The sequence below is a fragment of the Podarcis gaigeae genome (genome assembly GCF_964106915.1).
Source record: "Podarcis gaigeae genome assembly, chromosome: 3".
NCBI lineage: Eukaryota > Metazoa > Chordata > Lepidosauria > Squamata > Lacertidae > Podarcis > Podarcis gaigeae.
In genome coordinates this window covers 45,576,198-45,598,499 of record NC_139680.1, presented here as the reverse complement: position 1 = coordinate 45,598,499, position 22,302 = coordinate 45,576,198, and the positions used below count along the sequence as shown (strand labels likewise).

The 22,302-nt window shown below is 41.7% G+C and overlaps 1 protein-coding gene across 2 annotated transcripts in view; it reads left to right on the top strand.

Annotated features, from left to right (window-relative positions):
- GPR63 (G protein-coupled receptor 63) overlaps nt 1-22,302 on the top strand; it is a 63,680-nt gene that overhangs the window by 28,956 nt on the left and 12,422 nt on the right. Inside the window, exons 3-6 of one of the 2 annotated variants that reach the window (XM_083731420.1) lie at nt 644-695; nt 3,628-3,766; nt 6,353-6,415; nt 7,337-7,592. In XM_083731420.1, coding sequence (XP_083587546.1) covers nt 644-695; nt 3,628-3,766; nt 6,353-6,415; nt 7,337-7,391 — 309 coding nt within the window. In that variant the 3' untranslated portion in view covers nt 7,392-7,592. Of the gene's footprint in view, nt 1-643; nt 696-3,627; nt 3,767-6,352; nt 6,416-7,336; nt 7,593-19,903; nt 20,025-22,302 lie in introns of those variants that run through there. The other variant, XM_083731421.1, reaches the window with a different exon arrangement.

The window sequence follows — 22,302 nt, the reverse complement described above, 5'->3', positions numbered from 1 at the left end:
AGCATAATGATAGCTGACCACTTCTCCTTGCATCCAGCTGCAAGAAGCATAAGAAGCTGTACAATAGCACTGTGTCATCTATATTTCATTTACTTTAATGTATTTTGTATATTATTTATTTGATTATAAATAAAACCTCTAAGCAGTCTACAAAAGATAGATAATGTGTATTAAAATAGTTGATAAAGGCCATGAAACCACACTAAAACAAGTTGGGTTTATATTAAAAAATCAAAATAGAAATAAAACCAACAGTTTAAAATATACATTAAAACATGTCAGCTTTACATGTCTGGGTAAACAAAAGCATATACCTTTACCTAAAAATAAACTAAATTCTGCTGCTTCCTTTTGCCTTATTGAAACAAAGCCTTCTAATATACATGTTCAGACATGGACATTTTTAAACAAGCATTTCAGTTAGGGTCGTATTACACATAATTGCTTTAGTTTAAAACAGCTGTACTGTCTTTCCTGGTGACATTCAATATTTATGAAACTTGTATAATTTCCTATAGATTCACATCATGTAATGTAAAATGAGAAATAATGTAACTGAGCTTGTTGTTGTAGAAATCTTTGTGAAACTAGGTTTCTTCACAAAGATGTTTTTCACACACATAACCCAACGGCCTTATTTTAGGGTTGCTGTTTCCCCCCAATTTTCAAGACATGCAAACTCCATTTGAACCTTGGTGAGTATAGCTCACTTTTGAATGTGAATATCTGTAATATTTTAAACCTACTTTGGAGTTAGTTGTTCTGCCACCAGCAACCATTTTGCCTTGTTTGATGGAAGTTGGAAGGAGCCTTTGTAGGTTACCTAGCAACTCTGAGATGTGCTTGCCAACCTGGAAGTAGCTGGTCGACCACAGTATATTTTCCCTGTCTTGTTAACTGATGACTGGGGAAATGACCAGGGATGAAACAAGATGCTAGTAATGGCTCTACTGGGGACCTATCAGTAGTAGAATTACCTGACCATCTGTTTACATGGTATATTTCTCCCAACAATTGCACCTGTAGCGGCGTGCCATGTATTTACTGAGTGAGCCAGCAAAAATAAAAACCTGGGAAGGAAAAGGAAAAAAAAAAGGGGGGGGAGAAAGTAGATTGGATAGCTGACAATTGTGCAGGCAGAAAGATTTAAAACAGATGGTAAATTAAATATGTTAATTTCTGATTTCCTGCCTCATGGTAAATATTTGAAATCATAAAGCGATATTTTTTTAAAGTTCAAATGAAAAACAAATGTGTTTGTGTCTGTCAAAAATGGTGTAATGGTTGAACTCTCAGAATCTTATTCTGGCGTTATTGAAATCCACAATAAAATTCTGACTATGGCAGAACGGTTTTTAGCTAAGAGATTATTTGGCACACATCTGCAGAATTTGCTTTTGTAATAGGAGAAGCAACTTTGAAATATATAAAAGGTTGATTGCTAAAGTCAGTCAGCATCTTTTCCTTTCTGCCTTCCTGAGCTGGACTGCTGCCTTTTAGAATATAAAAGCCAAAAGTTGCATGGGCAGTGTGCCTTCTGATATGTGTATTAAGGGCATATCTACATGGTCTGTGTAAACACTCCTGCTTGCTCTGCATCTAGTGCGTTCCCACTGCTGGTTTGGGAAGCGGTATACACATGACATTAGCCACAAGTCATACCTACCTTGTACCTACCCTGTTGTTTCTTATGAAAGACTGCATTTTGATGTGTTTTCCCCAGACAAGCTTCAATATGAATTGATAAAATGAACCCACATTTTAAGCTGGCAACATGCACACAGCCCTAGGCTTCTTGTATGGAAACAATATCAAATGCACATCCATTTCCCCCACCCCAAACCCTGCCAAGTCTTTAGACTGGTTTGATTGTCCAGCTATCTGTGCTGCAGCTGGGTTTTAAAAAATTTCTTTAGCAGTGCACAATGCTTGTTACCACGCAGTTCTTCCTATGTAAGGCATGGGGGCAAAGAACCAGAGGATAATACATAAGAGCAGCAGGCAAAAGCCTTTGCTTACTAGGAATAATCAAGCATATTACAGAGTGCTCAGGACATCAGCAGCACATTCTGTGCAAGTCTGGCATGAAAGGTACAAGAAAACTTTGCAGACAGACAGTTCATCCACAATCTGCTGTACATGTCCAGAAGGGGGTAAATGTGACAAAGATTTCATGTTTAATGATGTCCCCACCACTCCCTGTTTATGAAGTCACTGGTAGGAGAGGTCATCAAGAGCTTTGAAAAATAGTGTTATCAATATGCACATGAAACACTATTTCTTCCTGAAACAGAAGAGGTTGTATGGGTGCTGGACCATTGCTTAGTTGGATGTCAGCCAATAAAGTGAAGATGAGTCCTGCTAAGATGGAAAGGCTGTACATTGGTGGTTCTTGAGCCTGGGAAATAGGTAGATGGCCTGTCTTGGATGGTGTTGCACCTCCCTTGAAATAGAAGGCTTGTAGTTTGGGAGAGCTCCTGGAGCCATCTTTGTCACTGGAAGTTCAAGTGGCTTCACTGGAAAGCACTGGCTATTACTGGCTATGACTGTTTTTGGATGAAGAAAGCCTTGCCAAACTGATCCATGCTAACATCCTGATTGGATAACTGTAACATGCTCTATGTGAGGTACTCTTGAAGACGTAGCTAGTCCATAATACTGGGGCCATATACCAGTGGGTGGATCAGTGAATCATACCTTTGTACAGTAGGAGAGTTTTTACATACATTCACACACATGTCTCTGAGAGGCACCACATCTGGCTGAGAGGCACCACGTTCAAGGACCACATTCCAAACAGGCAAACATACTCAAGGAGGCAGCAAAGCAGGTGTTGTTAGGGGTGTGGCCTGAAGAGAGAGGGTGTGGCTATAGAGGAGGCGTGGCCTAGGGATAGTCCCAAGGGCCAGACACAAAAGGCCTGAGTCCCAAGGGCCAGACACATGACCCCCCAGGCCTGAGATTCCACACCCCTGCTGCAAATGAAGCTCAAACCCTGTGATCTGTATGATGAATAGCAGGTTTTTAAACTGAACCAACAGCATAAATGAATGAAGCATTCTCTAAAGTGGTGGTTCTTATATTGTGGGCTGGGGACCGCGGGTGCTACAGGTCACCTTCTGGTCATACTTTCGTCAGCAGCAGTAGAGCCATGAATGTGCAGTGCATGAGCACAGATGAGAGTGGGAGGTGGTTAGAGAGAAAAAGAGACAAGAGTGGTGTATAGTATACAAAGTTGGAGGGGAGGAAAGGAAAATGAGGATACTGAGGACATTTGGAGTGATCATCCAAGCACGAGAGAAGGAAGAAAAAGAATGGGAAGGAAGGAACTGAAAGGGACAAATGGACTGAAGGACGTGGTGAGGGCTGAAAATCCAGCAATTTCCACTGTGGAATTAGATTTTTAAAGAAAATGGTGTCACTAATATGATATGTGATGTTCCAATTTCTGGCCCAGGGAACCAGTGGCTTACCCTTGGCTGTGTGTGCTTTCTCATAAAATAACCTGTGCTTTCTCATAGTATGACATTTCAGAGGGTCAGAAACTCCATCTTATTTTAGAGCTGAAGAACCAAACCCCACTGAGTCCAGTAAAAGACAACTCTCCCTCCTTGTCTCCTTTGTGAGCTTTCCAGACCACAGTGTACCCAAAACAGACAGCAGGTAAACGGGAGGCACTGAACAACTTAATAGGGCTAGATGACTCATGCAACTTTGCTACACCACTTGCTGCAGGAGGGAGAGGAAGCTATCAAAGAGAGAGCAGGTATGGTGCAAAATGTTTGTGATAATTGATAGCATATTGTAGCTTTGTAGGAGACTTTCTTTGAACTAAGGCCTTTTAAGGGATGTTTTGCATTGTACTTAAATTAACCAGTTCAACCAACCTGCGCATGGGATTTGCAGATCAAATCCAGCACTTCATACTGAAGAAACAAAAACAGCAACAGGCTAGGATTCCTGTTTGTAACTGAAAGTCCTGAACACATTTACTTATGAAGGAAGGCCCATTGATTTCAATACAGTGATGTGCTTAGGATCATGGCCCAAGAACGGCTAACCATTTCACCAGCCAAGCTTGCCAGTGACAAACACTACAGAATTGTTAGCTTTACATGAATATACAGCTTCCACCTGCTGAGGAGAAAATTGTTGCTAAGACTTTAATTACATACTTAGCTTTTATTTGTACAGTTCTCCCACTCAGTTTTCAGGCATATAAGCATCATTTTCCTTATGACATTTGGAATCTCTTAGTGGCTATATGAATATCAGACTTCCAAGATCTTAACATTTGTTAAAGTCAATTTTAAACCAGTATGAGCTTTTTTAACAACAACAACACCATATTACCTGTATTTGTCCTTTGATATGCTTCTGAAATCTTTGGTACCTTCTCATTATTTTGTATTGATTTATATCCTACTTTGATTGCACTGTATTTCAATGCATTTTTTTTAAAAAAAGATAAAGTTGCATAGAAGGCCTAATAAAACCAGGCTATACCATCTTGGACAGAGGACCTTCTTCCTTATTAAACTATAATTATTAAAGTTTCATTTGCACTAAAAAAATATTTTGTTTGTAGAAATATGTTATTTGCAGAATTGACCTTGAAGACTTCATCAGAAATACCACCATTGGCCAAGCCTTAAAATGACTGCTCTGGATTTCTACGTTAAAATATTTCATCTGTTGAATCCCTATGATGCATTCTGGCTCATACAGCTTGGTAACAAGTAACTCATTTTGTTGCTTAGCCATTTGATCATTCCCTCTACCCTACTCACGATTAGCCCATTCAGTGACCAATGGGAGCTGTCCTCTTGCTCTCATTGTCCACTCCACTCCAGCCAAGCTTTGTCTGCTCCAGTCCAGCCAAGCTAGGAAACAAAGACATTTGGTTCTAGCTCCTCAGGACCAATACACATTTCCCAGTCTCTTCCAGCTCTGGCTAGGTTATGGCATCTAGACATGATGAAGAACTAGTTATATATGACATCCATGCGGCTCTGCTTATGATTTTCCAGAAGACATTCTCTGGTCTAGTCCCTCACACAGCTCAGCCTCTTTACAAAGATTTCCCAAGGCACAGTTATGAAACCATGATGAAAGTAGAACAGCCTGATTTGTACCACGCTTCTGGTTGCTGTAGCAATCTAGGTGCAGGTTAATGCCATGATGATTCACAGAGTGACGTGCCTGAAGAGAAGAAATCTAAGTCTAGCATCCACTGCTTGCATAGTAGTCACCAGCAAAATTGCAAGGGGAAATAGACGCAGGCCACATCTGTACCAAGCCACAAATGCTAATTTATCAAGCAGGTTCATGGAGTGCCTTTGCAGCCGTTTCGGTCCCCCCTTTGCGCATGTGACTGAGCAAACACTTAAGCACAGCTCCCCATTTGTGAACCCAGAAACTGCAACTAATGGCTTCCAAACATGCTAACTTTGGACCATGGAGCAATATCCTTGGTTTGTTTTGAAGCCATTAACCATAGTTTCCAGGGTTGCACATAATGGGAAACTATGGCTATGTGCTGGATTTCTAGTCCTGCTCTTTAGCCAATAAAGTTCCCAGAGCACCTTGCATGCAAGGGTGACAGGGGCAGCTCTGTCTTAAAGTTCATGTAATATGTTGCCAGTTATAAAATGAAGCTAGGCAAAGGCTCACAGCTGTAGATTCTTATTCTCTGCAACCCTTAGGGATGTCATGAGCATTCAAAGCTGGTCAAATGCTTGCAAGGAGGATTGGTGTGACTATATCCCTGTGTGCGTGCTAAAATTATGTGAGCCAACTCCATTGCCTCCCTCTGGCTCATAGCCAGCTGCAAGGCTCCTGAAAAAAAATTACCTTGATGCTCACGCAAAGGATGGCAACAGAAAGATGAGTGAGGGAACCACAAATGCACACAAATATGTACTTTACTGAACCCAACACTTTTTGTGTTGGTGATTTTTCTTCAGGAGCACTGATTAAACAAAAAAGTTTTCTGTACTATCTCAGAGTCAGGGAAGATGCTGCAAATGAAGAATGGGTGTTTACAATGTAGATACAGATCTGCAAAAATGTAAGATGAATGAGCTCTTCGCCCCTGTGAGTTCACCATACTGAAATGGTTATGGTGAATTCAACTATCTCATGAGCAAGCAAGCATAAAATGGTAAAGATTAAAGGATTAAAAATGCAGATAAAGTAAAATGCTAGCTATGCAATAGCACTGAGAAAGGCAGAATTGAAAAACTGGCCATTTCCAATTATTTAGCTTGAAAACTGCCAGAAGCAATTTAAAAGTTGTTCTTTGAAAGGAGAAGTAAGTAATGTTGCTTTGATTAATTTTTTCTTTTCGCAGCGGCTTTATTCATCTGGCTATTTCTGACCTACACTGTGTGGTAGGTGTGAACAGTCCTCTGAGGTAAGCATTCTTTTACAAAATTACTTTTCTGCAGAACAATCAGCTGTCATTTTGTTCATTACGCTTTTCAAGATAGTGCTCAGGCTACATGAACAAAGCTTTTGTAGGAAGCCAGAAAGCATTCTACTAGATGTTTGGAAATAAACTCAAGAGAAGAATATGTGTAAGGACGCAAGATGTACTTTGAAGCTGTGATGTGCCTACCATTCCAGTTTGTAAGGCGTCGTTAACAGAATTTTGGTTTGGAGCAGAGCTAGGCCTTTTTGGCCATGGGCCACAACCCAGGTGATGATATGGTTGTGCAGCGCCAAGACAGAACCAAGGCAGTCCCATGTAACTCCTACATTATATGCATTATATGCATGTTGATAACTGCTGTGCATTCTCATATTTACATAAAATATTGGTATGTTTATGGATCCTTTGCCTCTCATATTAAATCTTTTATCATGTTAGCTTTATACTTCATAAGTTGATAACAAGCAAAGTGCTCCCCTGTCTTTAGAAGCTCTGGGGAAGAAGAAATTAGAATATGTCCAACTTGTCATACACATGTATGACAAACTACATCTTCGGAAATTCAGCCTGCTGTACAACAGTATGGCAGTCACTGCACCTGATCTTTGACCTACAGCTAGGATGGGGAAATCTGTCAATTTGGATTTCCCTTTGTTTCTCATTTTTACAAACTTTCATTCAGTTTTCATTTCCACATCAGTCCCACCCTTTTTCACAAAAGAAGTCCTCATGAAAATTCATCAACATTTTTCTGAACATTTCTCAGAAATGTTTGTATACAATTTCCCGAATATATGCATTTCTCCTCCAATACAAAGCATTTTGGAATGTTATTGTCACTAATAAATGCATTTCTATGCACACTTTAATTTAGTATATGCATTTTTGTACATGTGGCTGCAGAACTACACTCCAGAACTTGAAGAAGTGGATACTGCAAAGGATGTCTCTGTTTTGACTCTTGTATTGCTTCAGAAAAGTGAATTAGGTAGGTTTGCTTTTAAATGCAAACAAAATCAAATTTCTCTCCCAGCTCTATCCACAAACAACTTACAGTATTGAACACTGGGGCCAAACACAAGTCTGGGCTTCTGTCTACTAAAAAAAGAAAAACCTTTCCCCTTTAGCTGACATGATGATTTTCATCATTCAAATTAATAACTTCTGTAAAAAGAGAAAACAGGATGAATGGGAGTCATTCTAGATAGTAAACTTCAGAAGTAAACATTTAACCAAATATTTTATGGCAACTGTTTTTAAAGCAAAGGATAAAATTCTGTTTGATGCTTTTTTTCCTCCTTCAGGTGAACTACATTTTATTTTATGTTTGATTCTGTATGCATTTTGGGGAGGATTGTTTATGGATCTGTTGTCAAGTACCTGGAGTGTCTCAGAAAGTTGGGATCAAATAGGCTTTTATGAACTGACAAGAATTTCCATCAATTGCAGCATAATAATAACAAGAACAAACTGGACCCCCACCCCCCGCCAATAAAGACACTTCTTATGGGAACAAGGCTGTAAGCTGTCAGATGCAGCAAAGACTTTGTGCAAACTAATGTATATTTTAAATAAACAACAAAAAGTAACTCTTTAAATAAATTCCAGCCGTCTGCCTGAACCTGTGTTAATCTGACAGCAAGTTGCTGTAACTAATTTACTTTAATTAGGCAGAATAAGGACCAGCATTTACTTTGCTTTTCCAGTTGGATCACATACCATCCTGTAGTGACAGTGTTTTAAGTACTCATCAGTTGTGGGGCTACGTTGTGTGTGTGAGTGAGTGACAGAGAGAGAGTTTGGAGGGGGGGTGCATTCCAGTTAAATACACATGGCCTCCCAAACATTGCTTGTCTCGTCAGTTCCCTAGGAAACTAGTCATATAGATGGAAGAGATTTCATCCCCCCTCCCCCCAAAAGAGCTTTGCATTATTATAGTGCTGAATTGTCTCAGAGTCAAAGGAATGGAGACAACCTTCCCTTCCTCTGTTTGGCATCCATGTAAACATACAAAGACCCCAAAACTTTTACCTTGTTGAGTGGATGCTGTCTGTGAGGGAAGCTGGTGTCTTAAGAACAGTGGTAGCCCATACATTGTCCTCTGGAAGTTGTTGGACTACAACTCCCATCACTCCCCATAACCTCGATCACTGGCTGTCCTGGCTGGGACAGAGGGACTGACGGGAATTTGGGCTCAAGAACACCTGGAGGGCAACATGTTGGTTATCCTAGTTCTCACTGATAAATGTAACATACATAGAAACAGAAGTGGGGCTTCTGCTAGTTCCACCCCACCTGCCAAGCTGCTTCTTACCCCACCTTTTCTTTACCTAATCAAATGTCTTCCTACCAGTGATTAAAAACAAAGACACAGCAAAACTGAAAAGTGCCCAGTGCTGCCTGGGAATTCTAAGAAACCAAAAATATTGTGTGTTTTTTTATGGATAGTGTAATTTGTGAGTTTTGAGGCTGTGTTCTCCCATACACATGCATGCTGATGCTCAATGCATCCACCGGCATCCAAATGTAGGTAAAAACCACCTCCTCTACCTTGGGAACCCATATACCAAGTTGGTTGGCAATATCTCAAAAGGCATCCAAATTGGCACAGTTGCAACCCATCATATCAATGTGGGTGAAGTCATGCCAAACAGGGAGATCATATCTTCATAGGTGTCCACATCAGCACACCTTTATGCACTGCCAACAAGCATATCATTCCTCTCATAGTGAATTCGAGTGACTGAGAATCTTAACAGTTTAAAAGCAGAATAGACAAATTCATGGAGACTATTTATTCAGTTAATTTATTTCCTTTCTCAAGGTGGTGCAGATGGTTCACCTCCCCATCTTATCCTCACAATAACCCTGTAAACGACCATATTTTTCGCTCTATAGGACGCACCGGACCACAAGATGCACCTAGTTTTTAGAGGGGGAAATCAAGAAAAAAAATATTATTTCCCCCCCCACCACCGAGCCCCAAAGAGCAAAGCTTCTCCCACAGCTTCTCGGGGCTGCGGGGGAAGCCCGGGTCCCCCCCAGCCCCAAAGAGCAAGGAAGCCAAGACAGCAAGCAGGATCCATCCTGCTGGCTGTCTTGGCTTCTGCCATAGCCGCGCGCAGCCTCTCCAGCTGGGAGAGACTGTGCAAGGCTAAAGAGGAAGCCAAGGCAGCGAGTAGGATGGATTGCGCTTGCTGCCTTGGCTTCTTTAGTCTTGCGCAGTCTCTCCCAGCTAGAGAGGCTGCGCGCGGCTATGGCAATTCCCCCACCTCCCGCAAAAGCGCAAGAGCCGCACCAAGCTTGTGTGCGGCTCTTGGGAGCTTTTCCAGCCTGCCCCTCCCCTGCATTCGCTTCATAGGATGCATAGACTTTTCCCCTTAGTTTTTAAGAGGCGTCCTATGGAGCGAAAAATACGGTAAGTTAGGCTGAGAGACGAGTGAGCTCACCCAGTGAGCTTCATAGCTGCGAGGAGAATCAAACCCTGGTCTATGAGGACTATGTTCTACCTCCCGTGCTAGAGGCAGTAGGCCTCTGAATAAGAATTGCTGGGCTTTGCAAGTGTGGAGAGTGTTGTGACACCTGGGTGCTGCTTGTGAGCTTCCCCTAGGTATCTGGCTGGCCGCAGTGAAAACAGGTTTTTGGACTACTAGGCCTTTGGTCTGATCCAGCTCAATTTGGAAGTGAAAATGGGGCCGCCTCAAAATAAAGGAGCAGTTTCTAGCTTGGGATTCCACAGACATGGAAACATACATAACTCTATAACTACATAGCAAAGTGGAGGAAGTCCTAGTGGTGTGCCCTAGAAGTGCTGTGACCCCCTTATACCCTCCTCCTGTGCCCTTCCCTCAAAACCCCTTAAGAGCACTGCTCTACTTTTAGGGGCTGGAGGTATCCTACAATATATTCTTGGAGGTCCAGCTTGTTTATTCTGCTTAAACAAGAACGAAAAAGGTACAACGTTATATACATTTCTTTCATGTACTTTAAAACTATTTGTAGTCCAGGTTTGGCTGCTAAAAGCAAGGTGGATTTAGCAATTGTGCTATCGCTCTGAATTAATTAGTTTACAGGTCACATCTCAACATCTGCAACGGTGAGAATATTCACACCCACGGTGGCAACAAATAGGCCTATTAAAATTCTTTGTAAATCCCTGTTCAGCAAAAACGGAAGGTGCGACGAAACTTTCTGTACCAAAGTTACTGGTGTGATTCTGGTAATGAGAATGTCATATTCAATTTAGGAAGCATCATAAAAGAACCAGAACAAAAGTAGATATTGAAGATAGACATTAGAATTTCCAAATAGAGATTGCATAGGGTTGACAGTGGCCTAAGGGGGAAAAAAATGAACCTGGACCCTGTCATTCTCTTGGGCCTTTAAAAGCCACTTGAGCAGCAGGTGAAGCATCAAGGACCAGCATGGGGGAGCGTACTGTCAAGAAAGTCCTGGCTCTCTTCCTCCCTTTCACAGTTGCAACCAGATTGGTCCTTTGCCTCTGGCTCTGGCCTGCCAAGAGAAGGTGAGCAAGCAAGGAACATTGGCAGTGAGGAGGAGGAAGAGCAGCTGCCACTGACTGCTTACTGATTGGTTGTGTCCAGCAAGCAATCAGGTGGCAGCAATGATGAGGCAGAGGAGGAGGAGCGATGAGCGGTTTGCCCAAGGGACCCCAGAATCATAGTTTGAAGTGTTTCATGGCATGGAGATAAATATGATCACCAGCTAATTCTTTGTCATTTAAGCTACTCTTAAATGTACAAGAGCAGGGTTCTGTAAAAAGAATTGGCAGCTTAACCGGGGGAGGGGGGAATAAAGGAAGTTAACTGAAAATGGAAATGTCTTTTGCTTTCTTCTACCCTGATAAAAGGGACGCGGGTGGCGCTGTGGTTAAAACCTCAGCGCCTAGGGCTTGCCGATCGCATGGTCGGCGGTTCGAATCCCCGCGGCGGGGTGAGTTCCCGTCGTTCGGTCCCAGCTCCTGCCCACCTAGCAGTTCCAAAGCACATCAAAGTGCAAGTAGATAAATAGGTACCGCTTTATAGCGGGAAGGTAAATGGCGTTTCTGTGTGCTGCGCTGGTGCTGGCTTGCCAGAGCAGCTTCGTCACGCTGGCCACGTGACCCAGAAGTGTCTCCGGACAGCGCTGGCCCCCGGCCTCTTAAGTGAGATGGGCGCACAACCCTAGAGTCGGACACGACTGGCCCGTACGGGCAGGGGTACCTTTACCTTTTTACCCTGATTTTACAGTATTTGCAGTTTTCTTTCACTGATGTTTTCTGCTGCCTGGGTTTGACTCTTGTGTACATCCCTCCAGTTCGTTGACTAACATCAAGGTCTCCCCACGTAGTGAGTGGTGGCCATACTTACTACTGCTGCCCCCCTGGAAATGACCCCTGTCTTCACCTTACACAAGAAGATAAAGATTTATGCTGAAATGTGTATGCAGTTCAAAGCTTGGACACTGTCTCACTGAGCCCTAAATCATGCAGTCAGTTGAAAGCTGATAGGGCTGATATGATAAGATTCTATGTCATTTCATCTCAATCCAGAGATTATGAGGCCCATGACATTTGAAATGTACCCAAGAAGGTAGACTTTTGAAAACATTCTCATGACTTCCTATCAAGGACTGGGAATGGCAGTAGAGCACATTATTTTCATGTGGGGCTTGCAGTTTAGCAATGGCAGCACCAGCTGCATTTGTACCATCAAGCAGTACTCTACTCTCTTGCCCTTAGATTTATTCTCATTTGAATGTTGATGTATGCTAAATGAATGGTTAATTGTTGATTTCTTTTAGTGTTGAGTTTTAGTGACAGTATGCTTTTTCATTCTGTGCTGTTATTGTACCAATATTAAAGACATTTTTTAAATGTGAATTGCTTTGAGCACAGGTGCCTTTGTGGAAAATGTGGCATATAAATAAATTGACCAGGACTATGATTATGACTAACAGCTGCATAAAATGTAGAAATTTAACAGGTGCAACTCCATGTTACCTGTCATTCGGCTGTCAGCAGCAAGAACGCAGAGAGACCAAGAAAAATGGCATTGTTTGAAATAAAGCAGTGCTGTAGCTCCAGAGTGCTTCTCTATTACAGTCTGGCAACCTTGCCTTTCACAACATTAAATCTAATTTTTGACCACAGGTGTTTCATGGTGGGAGCTTGTCACAGTAGTTGTTGCTGTACAATCAATATTAACACAGTTTATTGTGTCTCGCAAAGTGGAATATAGACATTATTTTGCATTTAAAAGCAGTTCTCTGTCTGCCTCTCAGCATTCTAGACAGTAGATAAAAATCCATTTTGCTAATGTTTTACTCCTGGAGACAATCTATAATGTCACATAGGCAGTGTGTTGAGATGTAACATTAAGCCATAGCTTAGGGCTACAAGAAAGACCCTTGGGCTCATGAGCTTCCCATCCTTTCTCCTCAAGTACACTTGTGAGGACATCAGAAACATTTATTTCCCTTTTCAACTAACTGCAGTTTGCTGTTTTTCCCAGAGTGGGAGAACTTAGTTTGTCTAAATAAGCTAAGATCAAATTATGATTTCTGATTTTGGCTTTGTTCAGATAAGTCATAGTTAAAACTAACCACAGTTCCTGGTTTGGATGAAATGATAAACTGTGGTTAGTTGGAAAAGGAAACATGCTCCCACTCACATGAACAGGATGAGAAGGAAGGGAGGAGTAGGCTTTTGCACATAATGCTACATTCAGGGGTAGCCCATTTGCCCTCCAGGTGTTGCTGAACTCCCATTTCCATCAGCCCTAGCCAACCATCATGGCCAACCATCGATGATGATGAAAACTGTAATTCAGAAGGGCACTCTGTTGACTACCCCTACTTTAAAATATGGTTTAGGGCAGAAGACACCTCATGTTGTACTGGTACATCTCTGGATGATTTGCAAGAGTTTCTAGCTCACAACTGTTTAACAACAATAACATTAAGATGACGCTTTATTCTTAAATTAAGCTGCTGAAATACAGAAAGATAATCAGGAGTGGACTCTTTGTGCGAAATGACTTTGAGCTCAGTTTTGTTCTGGTGCTAAAAACAAATTCCTATGTCATAGTCTCAATTTGGGCTCATTTTCAGGAATGAGGTTCCACCTAACTTAAACCTAATGAAATGAGAACTGAATGTTTCTCACTTTGCTGTAAACTTGGTTTGTCCATATGCATCCTCTGAAGCAAGGCATACGGCGAGGCAGAGCGAAAACAGAATGTTGTTACTAGTGAGGTCTTTGGTCTGACCCAGCAGGGCTCTTCTTCTTATATTGTTATGTTCTTAACACTGAAAATGACTGGGGAGGAAATGTGATTTTGCTATAGTCAGGCACAGATGCAGATTAAATGCAGTGTGAAGATAGAAATAGATTCCAGTTTCCTCTCACTTCAGTGCTGCGGTATGTGAAATGCACTGTGCTCTTGTAATCTGGACCACTGACACCTTTAAAAGTGTTATTTTTAACTGAAAAGTCCCCACAGTCATTAAATATGATGGTTGTGTGTACTTAGAGCTCTAGGTGCCCACACCCCTTTGCTGCAGCCTTTTGAACATCCTGAATGGCTCTTTTCGAAGAACCCTCCAGAGCAGCAATCAATACCATTCAAGGAGATGTGTTTAAAAGGAAAAAAATGGATGGCATAGTCCCCTGTGAACATGGAAGCTCTCCTGTTGTGCCACTTTTGGATCCTGGACTAGTCAGTGAGGTGCCGTGGTCATCTCTGTAGAAGATAAAAATATCTCCAAACAACCCTTCAGATAGCCCACAGATGAGCCTTGCTTTCTTTCCCTTCAAACAAGAGAGCTTAAATATCTCATTCAGCCATCCAATGTCATTAAATCATTTTACAGATGGCTAAATCAGATGGTTACATTCACTGCTTCCTACAGGGAATACAAAAATGGCAAACTGCTTGGAAAACTAAATCTTCTGAGACCTTTAGATTGTATTGTAGAAAAGGATATAAATGGAGGAAGAATCATTGAATAATACTGTATAAGGAAAGGAAGAAAGAAAGAAAGAAAGAAAGAAAGAAAGAAAGAAAGAAAAGAATGTATCCATCACTGATGGGTACATTCTTTAACTCTATTCTCACTGATTCTGTTGTACATGAGAAGAAATATGGGGTTGTGTCCAACTAAATCTTATGCAGAGTACTCCCATAGAAATTAATAGAAATAAGTTACTCATGTCTATTAATTTCAATGGATCTACTCTGAATAGGGGATATGGGTGGTGCTGTGGGTTAAACCACAGAGCCTAGGACTTGCCAATCAGAAGGTCCGCAGTTCGAATCCCCGTGACGGGGTGAGCTCCTGTTGCTCAGTCCCTGCTCCTGCCAACCTAGCAGTTTGAAAGCACGTCAAAGTGCAAGTAGATAAATAGGTACCACTCCAGTGGGAAGGTTAACGATGTTTCTGTGCGCTGCTCTGGTTCGCCAGAAGCAGCTTAGTCATGCTGGCCACATGACCCAGAAGTTGTACGCCAGCTCCCTCGGCCAATAAAGCGAGATGAGCGCCGCAACCTCAGAGTCGGTCACGACTGGACCTAATGGTCAGGAGTCCTTTACCTTACTCCGAATAGGGCTTATATTGAATACTATCCTAAATATATGTTTCCAGAGGTTTACGTCCTGTAGTTTCTTCGATTTCTGTGCCGAATAAATTCTCCCAACCACGAAGGAGTTCCTTAGATTATAAAATTGCTGTATGATAACCCCACAGGTTGAAAGAGCAAGTTGTAAGGACACTTGGATGGGCCATTTGCATTCTTTGATGCTAAAATTTTGATGCCAGAGGGCATTAACACTTTTTCATGGCAGCTAGAAATCTTCTTTGAAAATTAGCTAAAAGTTATTTTAACTTCCTTTTTAACTAAATGTAAAAATAGTATTTCTATCTGTGGTGGCAGCATAGGCACACTCCCATTGCACTTCAACCAGACTGTGTCACTCTTTTATCGTATTAAACAACAAAAAGAGAAAATACACAAAAGGAGAAAAACAACCACAAAATAATATATGTTCAGCAATAAGGAGCTCTTGACAAGGTAAAAGTAAAATGAAAAAGTCAGGTCAATGAAATGAAATGAATAAAAATTTTTAAAAATCAAAAATATATAAATAGGTATAAAAAACACACTTAAGTTACTTTGTGCAATGAAGGAAACAGGAAAAAGATGCCATGAAATCATATTTTGAAGGGATCGCATCACTCTGAACACCCACTTCCTCAGAGTGAGGCTTGGGGAAACACCTGGTGAGAGATCTCTCTGGTAAGGCAAATGAGCAGGGGCATTAATCTACATAAGGCAATTTTCTTCCATTTGTCCTAGGGAAGCATTAGCCCTGATATGCTTGTCTTGTATATATCTTAGGAGTTCTGTGTTGTCAACAGGCTATTATTTTAAGATAGACTCTCGGTTCCTTCTTATGCCACATTCCTGTGCAAATGGACGGCAGGACCACCTTTTGACTTCACCAATACAAAGCAAAAGCTAGTCCTTTTGCACCACATCCCATCCAGTTCAAGCATCCTTTTTCAGTGGGTATGAACAGGCTGCTTGGTTGCCCTCAACAGAACAGGAAGAAGTGATGCATCGGTAAATTATTGTGAGGCTGAGTAAGCCTTCTTTGACTCATAGAATGATGTAACAGTCTAAATCAGCAGTAATTGTTTCAAAAGCTACCTGCCAATCTTAATTCACCATCTATTAAAAGAAGGTGAGAATTAGCAGCCAATCTTGGAAGGAGCAATGGAGTATAGAGAGAAAGTACTGTAGTAATAATGTGGTAGCCTCACTTGAGGCACAAATGGAGCAGAAAGAAATACAAGGAAACAACTAGGGATGAACAGATTGCCCATTTCAGTATTTCTTCTTTTCTTGTTTTTTCAATTTTAAGGTCAGTTCTCCAAATTTCCACATCAGTCCTCATGAAAATTCACCAGCATTTTAGTGCAAATTTCTCTTGATATAAAGAACTCTTAACTTCTGGGGCCGCCTAAACACAAATCCCCCCAGTTTACTATCCCTAATATTTCAAGACTCCCATAAAAGTGTCTGGCTTAAAACCATCTATAAAAAAACTTTACTCTTGTGGCCTATCCCCACAACACCTACTCAATATGGGCCCCACTAAAGCAAGCAGCCTAACTGGTCAACATCTAAAAGATATTGAGCATCAGAACAAACTGGCCACCATAGGGAAATTCTGCCTTTGGTATGTTTAGTTTCCACCTCTCCATTTTGATTCTCTGGCCCCATATCTGCACAAACTTGTTATCCCAAAATACAGACATGCTTTTACACTTTCAAGACTGGATGTTTTGCCATGTGCGGTACTTGAGGGTTGATTCCAAAAGATCCCGCCTGAAAAATGTCTTTGTCTCTGTGGAGATGGTAGCACCAAAACAGTGGCACATGTCCTCCTGTCCTGTACTTTCTACAAAGACCTGAGGAACCCCACTCGTACTAACCATCCCAGGGCACTCAACCACTGCCACAATGTCCTTTCTTCTATCAGATCAAAATGAGCAGATAGCAGCAAAGGTTGCTGGGTTCATAGCAGGGGCAATCAGAATAAGGGCCACTAACTGACTGCTGATTCAGGACTTTAAATTGTGCTTTTATATCAAATTTTCTTTTCTGCGTGTACTGTAATGTTTTACTGTTGCTACGGCCATTGGCTAATGCAAATAAAGTCTCTCTCTCTCTCTCCATATTTTTATGTATGTTTTTCCCCAATATGCACATTTTTGCAAGCAATTTCTCATGATATAATGTATTTTTGAATGCTATTTTCACCAATGCATGCATTTTAGTGCACATTTTTATAAGGTTTCTTTGCATATTATTGGATGGGAGAACTGCAACACAAAATTCAGAGAAAAACAACACTATTCAAAGGACAGCTGTCTTTCGGTTTGTGTATTGTTTCAGGAAGTGAGAATTAGGGAGTTACATACTAAATGCAAACCAACCTCCCCCCCCCCCAATTCCTAGCAACAAACTCCTCCTCATCATCATCTTGAATCCCTTTGCCCTTTATCCAAAGCCAAGTCCTGCCCAGTTATCCCAAAATTAGGTAACAGTCGCATACAGCTTTGTTGAAGGGACCAATATGTAAATATTTTCAATAAGATAAGTAGGTGCTTGAATGCAGTTCTGGAAGAAAACACATACCTGATTAACTTTGTGAGGGGAAAGAAAAGCATGCCACAAAATTGAAAAGAAAAGGAAAGGAAAGGAAGGGGGGAGGGGAGAGATATCTGTCGAAGAGGGAATTTTTCTTGACAAAATCAAAAACAAATATTTAATGGGAGAGATAGAGATGGGAGTAATAGGAGCATTTTACCCTCCTGACATCATCACTGACTCTGAATCAAAGTATTTTAATGTGATGATTATCCACTTTTTAAAAAAGCTCTTTCTGACAAAATGTCTAACATCTTACATGTTTTTGTAACATCTTACAAAATGTGTAACAACGTACATACTTCTCTGGAAGTGCAAAAAGCTGTTGTTTTTATTTCTTTTGTTATAGAAATTGAACACACAATAAAGCTGTTTACATTTTATATCACCTTTTTCTGTCATGATATGAACATATTTATTAATACTAGAGCCTAGTGATGCTGAAATGCTGACATTCCTATGGTGCATAATCATCCTTCTGTTACAAAGCATAGCAGGTAAGGGAGATCAAATTAGGCCAAGGACATTGGGAGTGACTGTGTTTTAAGATGTGGGGAGGAAACTATTGGCAGGATTCCTTTAAACACAAACACACACACACACAACCCCAGGGGAAAACATACTTATCCTTCAGGATTCTCAAAGTGAAGAAATAAACATCTAGTTCTGACAATTGTTTAAAGTTTTTAAATTGAAGAAATATGAACCCATATATTCACTTACTGCATAACCTCCATGAAAAGGCCTTTTTGAGGACTCTGAAGGATAGAGATTGTTTCTGAAGTTTAAGATGCTTGCAATTGCAAAATGAAAGCTTCGTTTTCTAGGAGGAAGGACGGCCTTAAACATTTTCTTCCTCAACTAATTAGGGCATGTAAATAGTACCTCTACCATATACAAATGCTTAAGAATAAACAAGTTCAAGGCCCGTGAGTGCTGTGGGAAACCCACATTGCAAAAATTTGTTGATATTGATTTCATCTAGCTTCTGTTAACTGTGGTTCTTCTTGTGTGCTGTCAAACTATCAAACATATTTGTTGTTCAAAGGAATTGCATTGCTGTTTTCCAGTTTTTGAATTGGTTTAGGGAATTGTTGGTCCCTAAATTCAAGCCTCATCAGAAGCAGCCAGCCACAACTGGAAACAGGTTGTTATTCCTGGTGGACTATTGGTCTGAACCAGGAAAGCATTTGCTTTGCTCCCACCTTGTTCCAACTTTGCATTGACAGTTCTACCCTATGGTACATGGAATGCATGGGGAAAGGGTTGTGGTAGGAGGGTCATTTGGAAGCACAACAGCAGGAATCATTCAGTTAGGTAACTTAAGGGTTAATTCTGTTGACATCCAACAAGAAGATGATGGTGTTGCTGCCTGGCAACCAGTCAGATTGGCATGAGCCTTGCTGAGGCAATGAGTTCTGGCGGGCTGTTTAGTTCCGAGGGTGTTTTTCCTGGTTTGCTTAGTTGCTGAATGTCTTCTTGCAATTAAGACGGCCTGAAGGAAAGACAGAAGCCCTCTGCTTGTTTATTATCATATTATGTGATGTTTTTTGTTAACTTTAACTAGTGAATTATCAGTTTCTTTTCTCTTTGGATTTCATTTGTTTTATTTAAATGATGTTGCGTGTGACCTCTGCACATTCACACCAAGATTGGCAAGAGACTCTGCACATACAACTTGACCAGGTGTAGGATCTTTCTCAATCACCCTGATCATGAATACAAAGCTTGCATTTGTCAATCCTGTACAGATTTTTTAGTTGAATGCATGGAGACCCTTGGAGGAAGGTGGGTCTGCCCCTGAGCTGCCAATCACCCCTTCTCTGCTTGTTGGGTGCTCCCTGTTTGTTGTGTGAATGAGGCTCCCCAGATCACACCAATACTTTCCACCTGAATGTCTCCTGCCATGGGTGCAGAAAACAGAAAAGGGCTGTGCATCCATTTTAAGCACCTGCCGAGATGACAGTATGAACCCTGATAGAATCAGATACACTTTCAAGAGGTTTGTGTATCAGTTTCCATAGTACCCAGTCACGCTGTATTAGCAGCAGATGAATTATGAGGGATGCTCTTCAATCCATGTGATAAATTGCGTAATATTGAAACACGCTGGTTGGATTTTTTTTTTCAAATAACGTCATCAGGCCAGTCGCACAGCTGGCATAAATCAATATTAGCAGTGCTGAAGTCAACACTGTGCCTGTTTATTCCTCTATGAAGTTAATTTTCTTTTTTTGTTTCCTTTCTCCTATCAGCTTTCTTCTGATACAACACTGATGAAATCAGATATTAAGGACTCTCCAGGCCTGGACAGCAGCGATGTTGCGCCACCTAGTGGCCGAAAGGCAGAATCTGAAGAGTGCACTTCTGTGTCCAGTTATGTATACCGCAGTCCATTTGTTGCAATGGCATTAAAACGCAAAAAGAACAGATTTATTAAGGGCCTCTGCTCTCTGACCCTTCTGCTTGTTCCTGGGCTCTCACAGGGCTTCTGCTATCCCTACTCCAGGGGAAAGCCACTGGAGAAAAAGAGAGACAGACAGACAGACAGACACACACACACACACACAGAGAGAGAGAGAGAGAGAGAGAGAGAGAGAACACTCCAGCTTGGGCATTGGTGAGCCAAATGGCACAAGACATAGGAAAAAGAAAAGGGAGAAGCACTGCCCAAATCAACCTGTTTTCTCCCCGCTCCCAGCCCAACCTGAATATGCCAGGGATTGTGCTTGAGACCTTATGCATGCAAAACAGATGCCCTACCATTCAGCAATGGGCCTCTCCGTTGCTTGATCCTATATGCTGACCAGAGAACTATTGTTGTAGGGTCAGTGCTGCAGTCGGGCAATTTTGAATTCTGGGTGTCACGGCCTTAGGACTCCTCTCCCCAGTTTAAAAGATAATGTGCATTCACTTGACTTCCTTCAACATTAGGGAATGTGGCCTGCCGCATTTGGAAGCCCACCTGCTCCTTCTGCTGAGTAGGGCCCTGGGCGCCTGCCTCAAAGTCCTGCCCTGATGACACCCACTGTGTAAGCTGGCTTATAAATCATTGAAAAATAAGCTAGGTTTCCAAAAAGAGAATAAGTGATAATGTCACCTATTATTTACATTTTATGGAACTCAACAGATGAAATAATAGGAAAAGAAGAGGCTATTCCCATATGCTCCAACTTTTTCTATCCAGGACACTCACCCCCATCATGCCACCGCTGCCACCACCACACCACCCACCTTGAAATTGTGCCCGTGGGCACACCAGAATCAGTTCAATTATACATAAATATATCTACTAGCACCTGTTAAAATCGAAACCTCTGATCCAGAGTGCGCAAGCTTATGCCTTCCCTCTATATTTTGTCACCTAGAACAGAGATGCATGGCTTTGGTACTTAACTGGAACCTCCTTAAGAATCTGAGGAAAAAATTGGCTTCCCTTTCATAGATGTTCTACAAGTCTGCTTTCACCCTCCCAGAAGTTTAGGTGATACAAAACAAGCACTTCAGATTAGCTCTAATTTTTATTTTAAGATCGTTCAAACCACCTGGCATTTAACAGAGCATTCATTTCTGAAAAATCCTTGCACATATGCGCCTCTATTCGGGATTTTTATTTTTAGGCCTGGCAACCTAGTTCTATTTTTGACAACTTTAGCCTTGTAAAGAGGAAGGTGCGGAATGTAAGAGAAATGAAAAGTGGGCAGGAGAAGTCAAGTGGGGGAGAATGCAGAGATGAGTGGTTTTGGAAGTGACAAAGGGGAAGAGGAAGCACTATTGATGGAGCTCGAATTCTGCTACATACAGCTAAGAAAAATAATGCTGGTCATATGAGTGGGCTGAGCAACCCTGACCTTTTCATGGCAGCACATCTTGCTCTCAGTTAGGAACACAGGAACATTGAAAGCAGTGTTATACTGAGTCATATTATTGGTTTATCCAGCTCAGTGTTGTCAATACTGGTTGACAGTGACTGGCATGAGGCCTGTGAAGATGTCATGGATCCTGAGGAGATGGTTGGATCCTGAGGAAGGTCCTATCAGGATGGGGAAGGTGAAATTGGGACCCCAAGAAATGTCCAAGCCCAGGACTAGAGAGCTTGATTCAGCGGTGGGGCAAATTGGGTTGGCAGTGGAGTCTGCCGCCCCAGTGATATCCAGCACCCCTAGTCACCCCAACACCTGGTGCTGGGGAGCTGCCTCTTCCTGCCAGGGAAGAGCCTCTTCCTTTGGGGGAGGCAACTGAGAGTAAATTGGAAGCTTAACTCCACCTCCAGGGACACCAGGATGCCAATGCTGGCACAAACAAACCTTGTAGGCTCACCCCGCTTGAAGGAGTTCTGCAAGTAAAGCTTTGGATAATATCTCATGGGTCTGGACAATGTTTTATTCCAAAAGGAATCAGTTTTTATGCATCCAGTTGCTTCATGCTGCACAGTATCAATATCTACAATACTAACTGCAGCAAAAGACCTAGGGTGCTTCCACATGGCTTCCACCTGTTGTAGAAAGGGCATACAACCCAGCCCTTCAGCATGCTGAGAGTAGGCTGTGAATCAGGCTCCGCATAGGAAGGTACAGTACTATAATGCTTTCTCCAACTCCCTTCCCTTCAAACCCACATGTCAAATGTGTTGCCATTTATGGAAAGCAGAGAC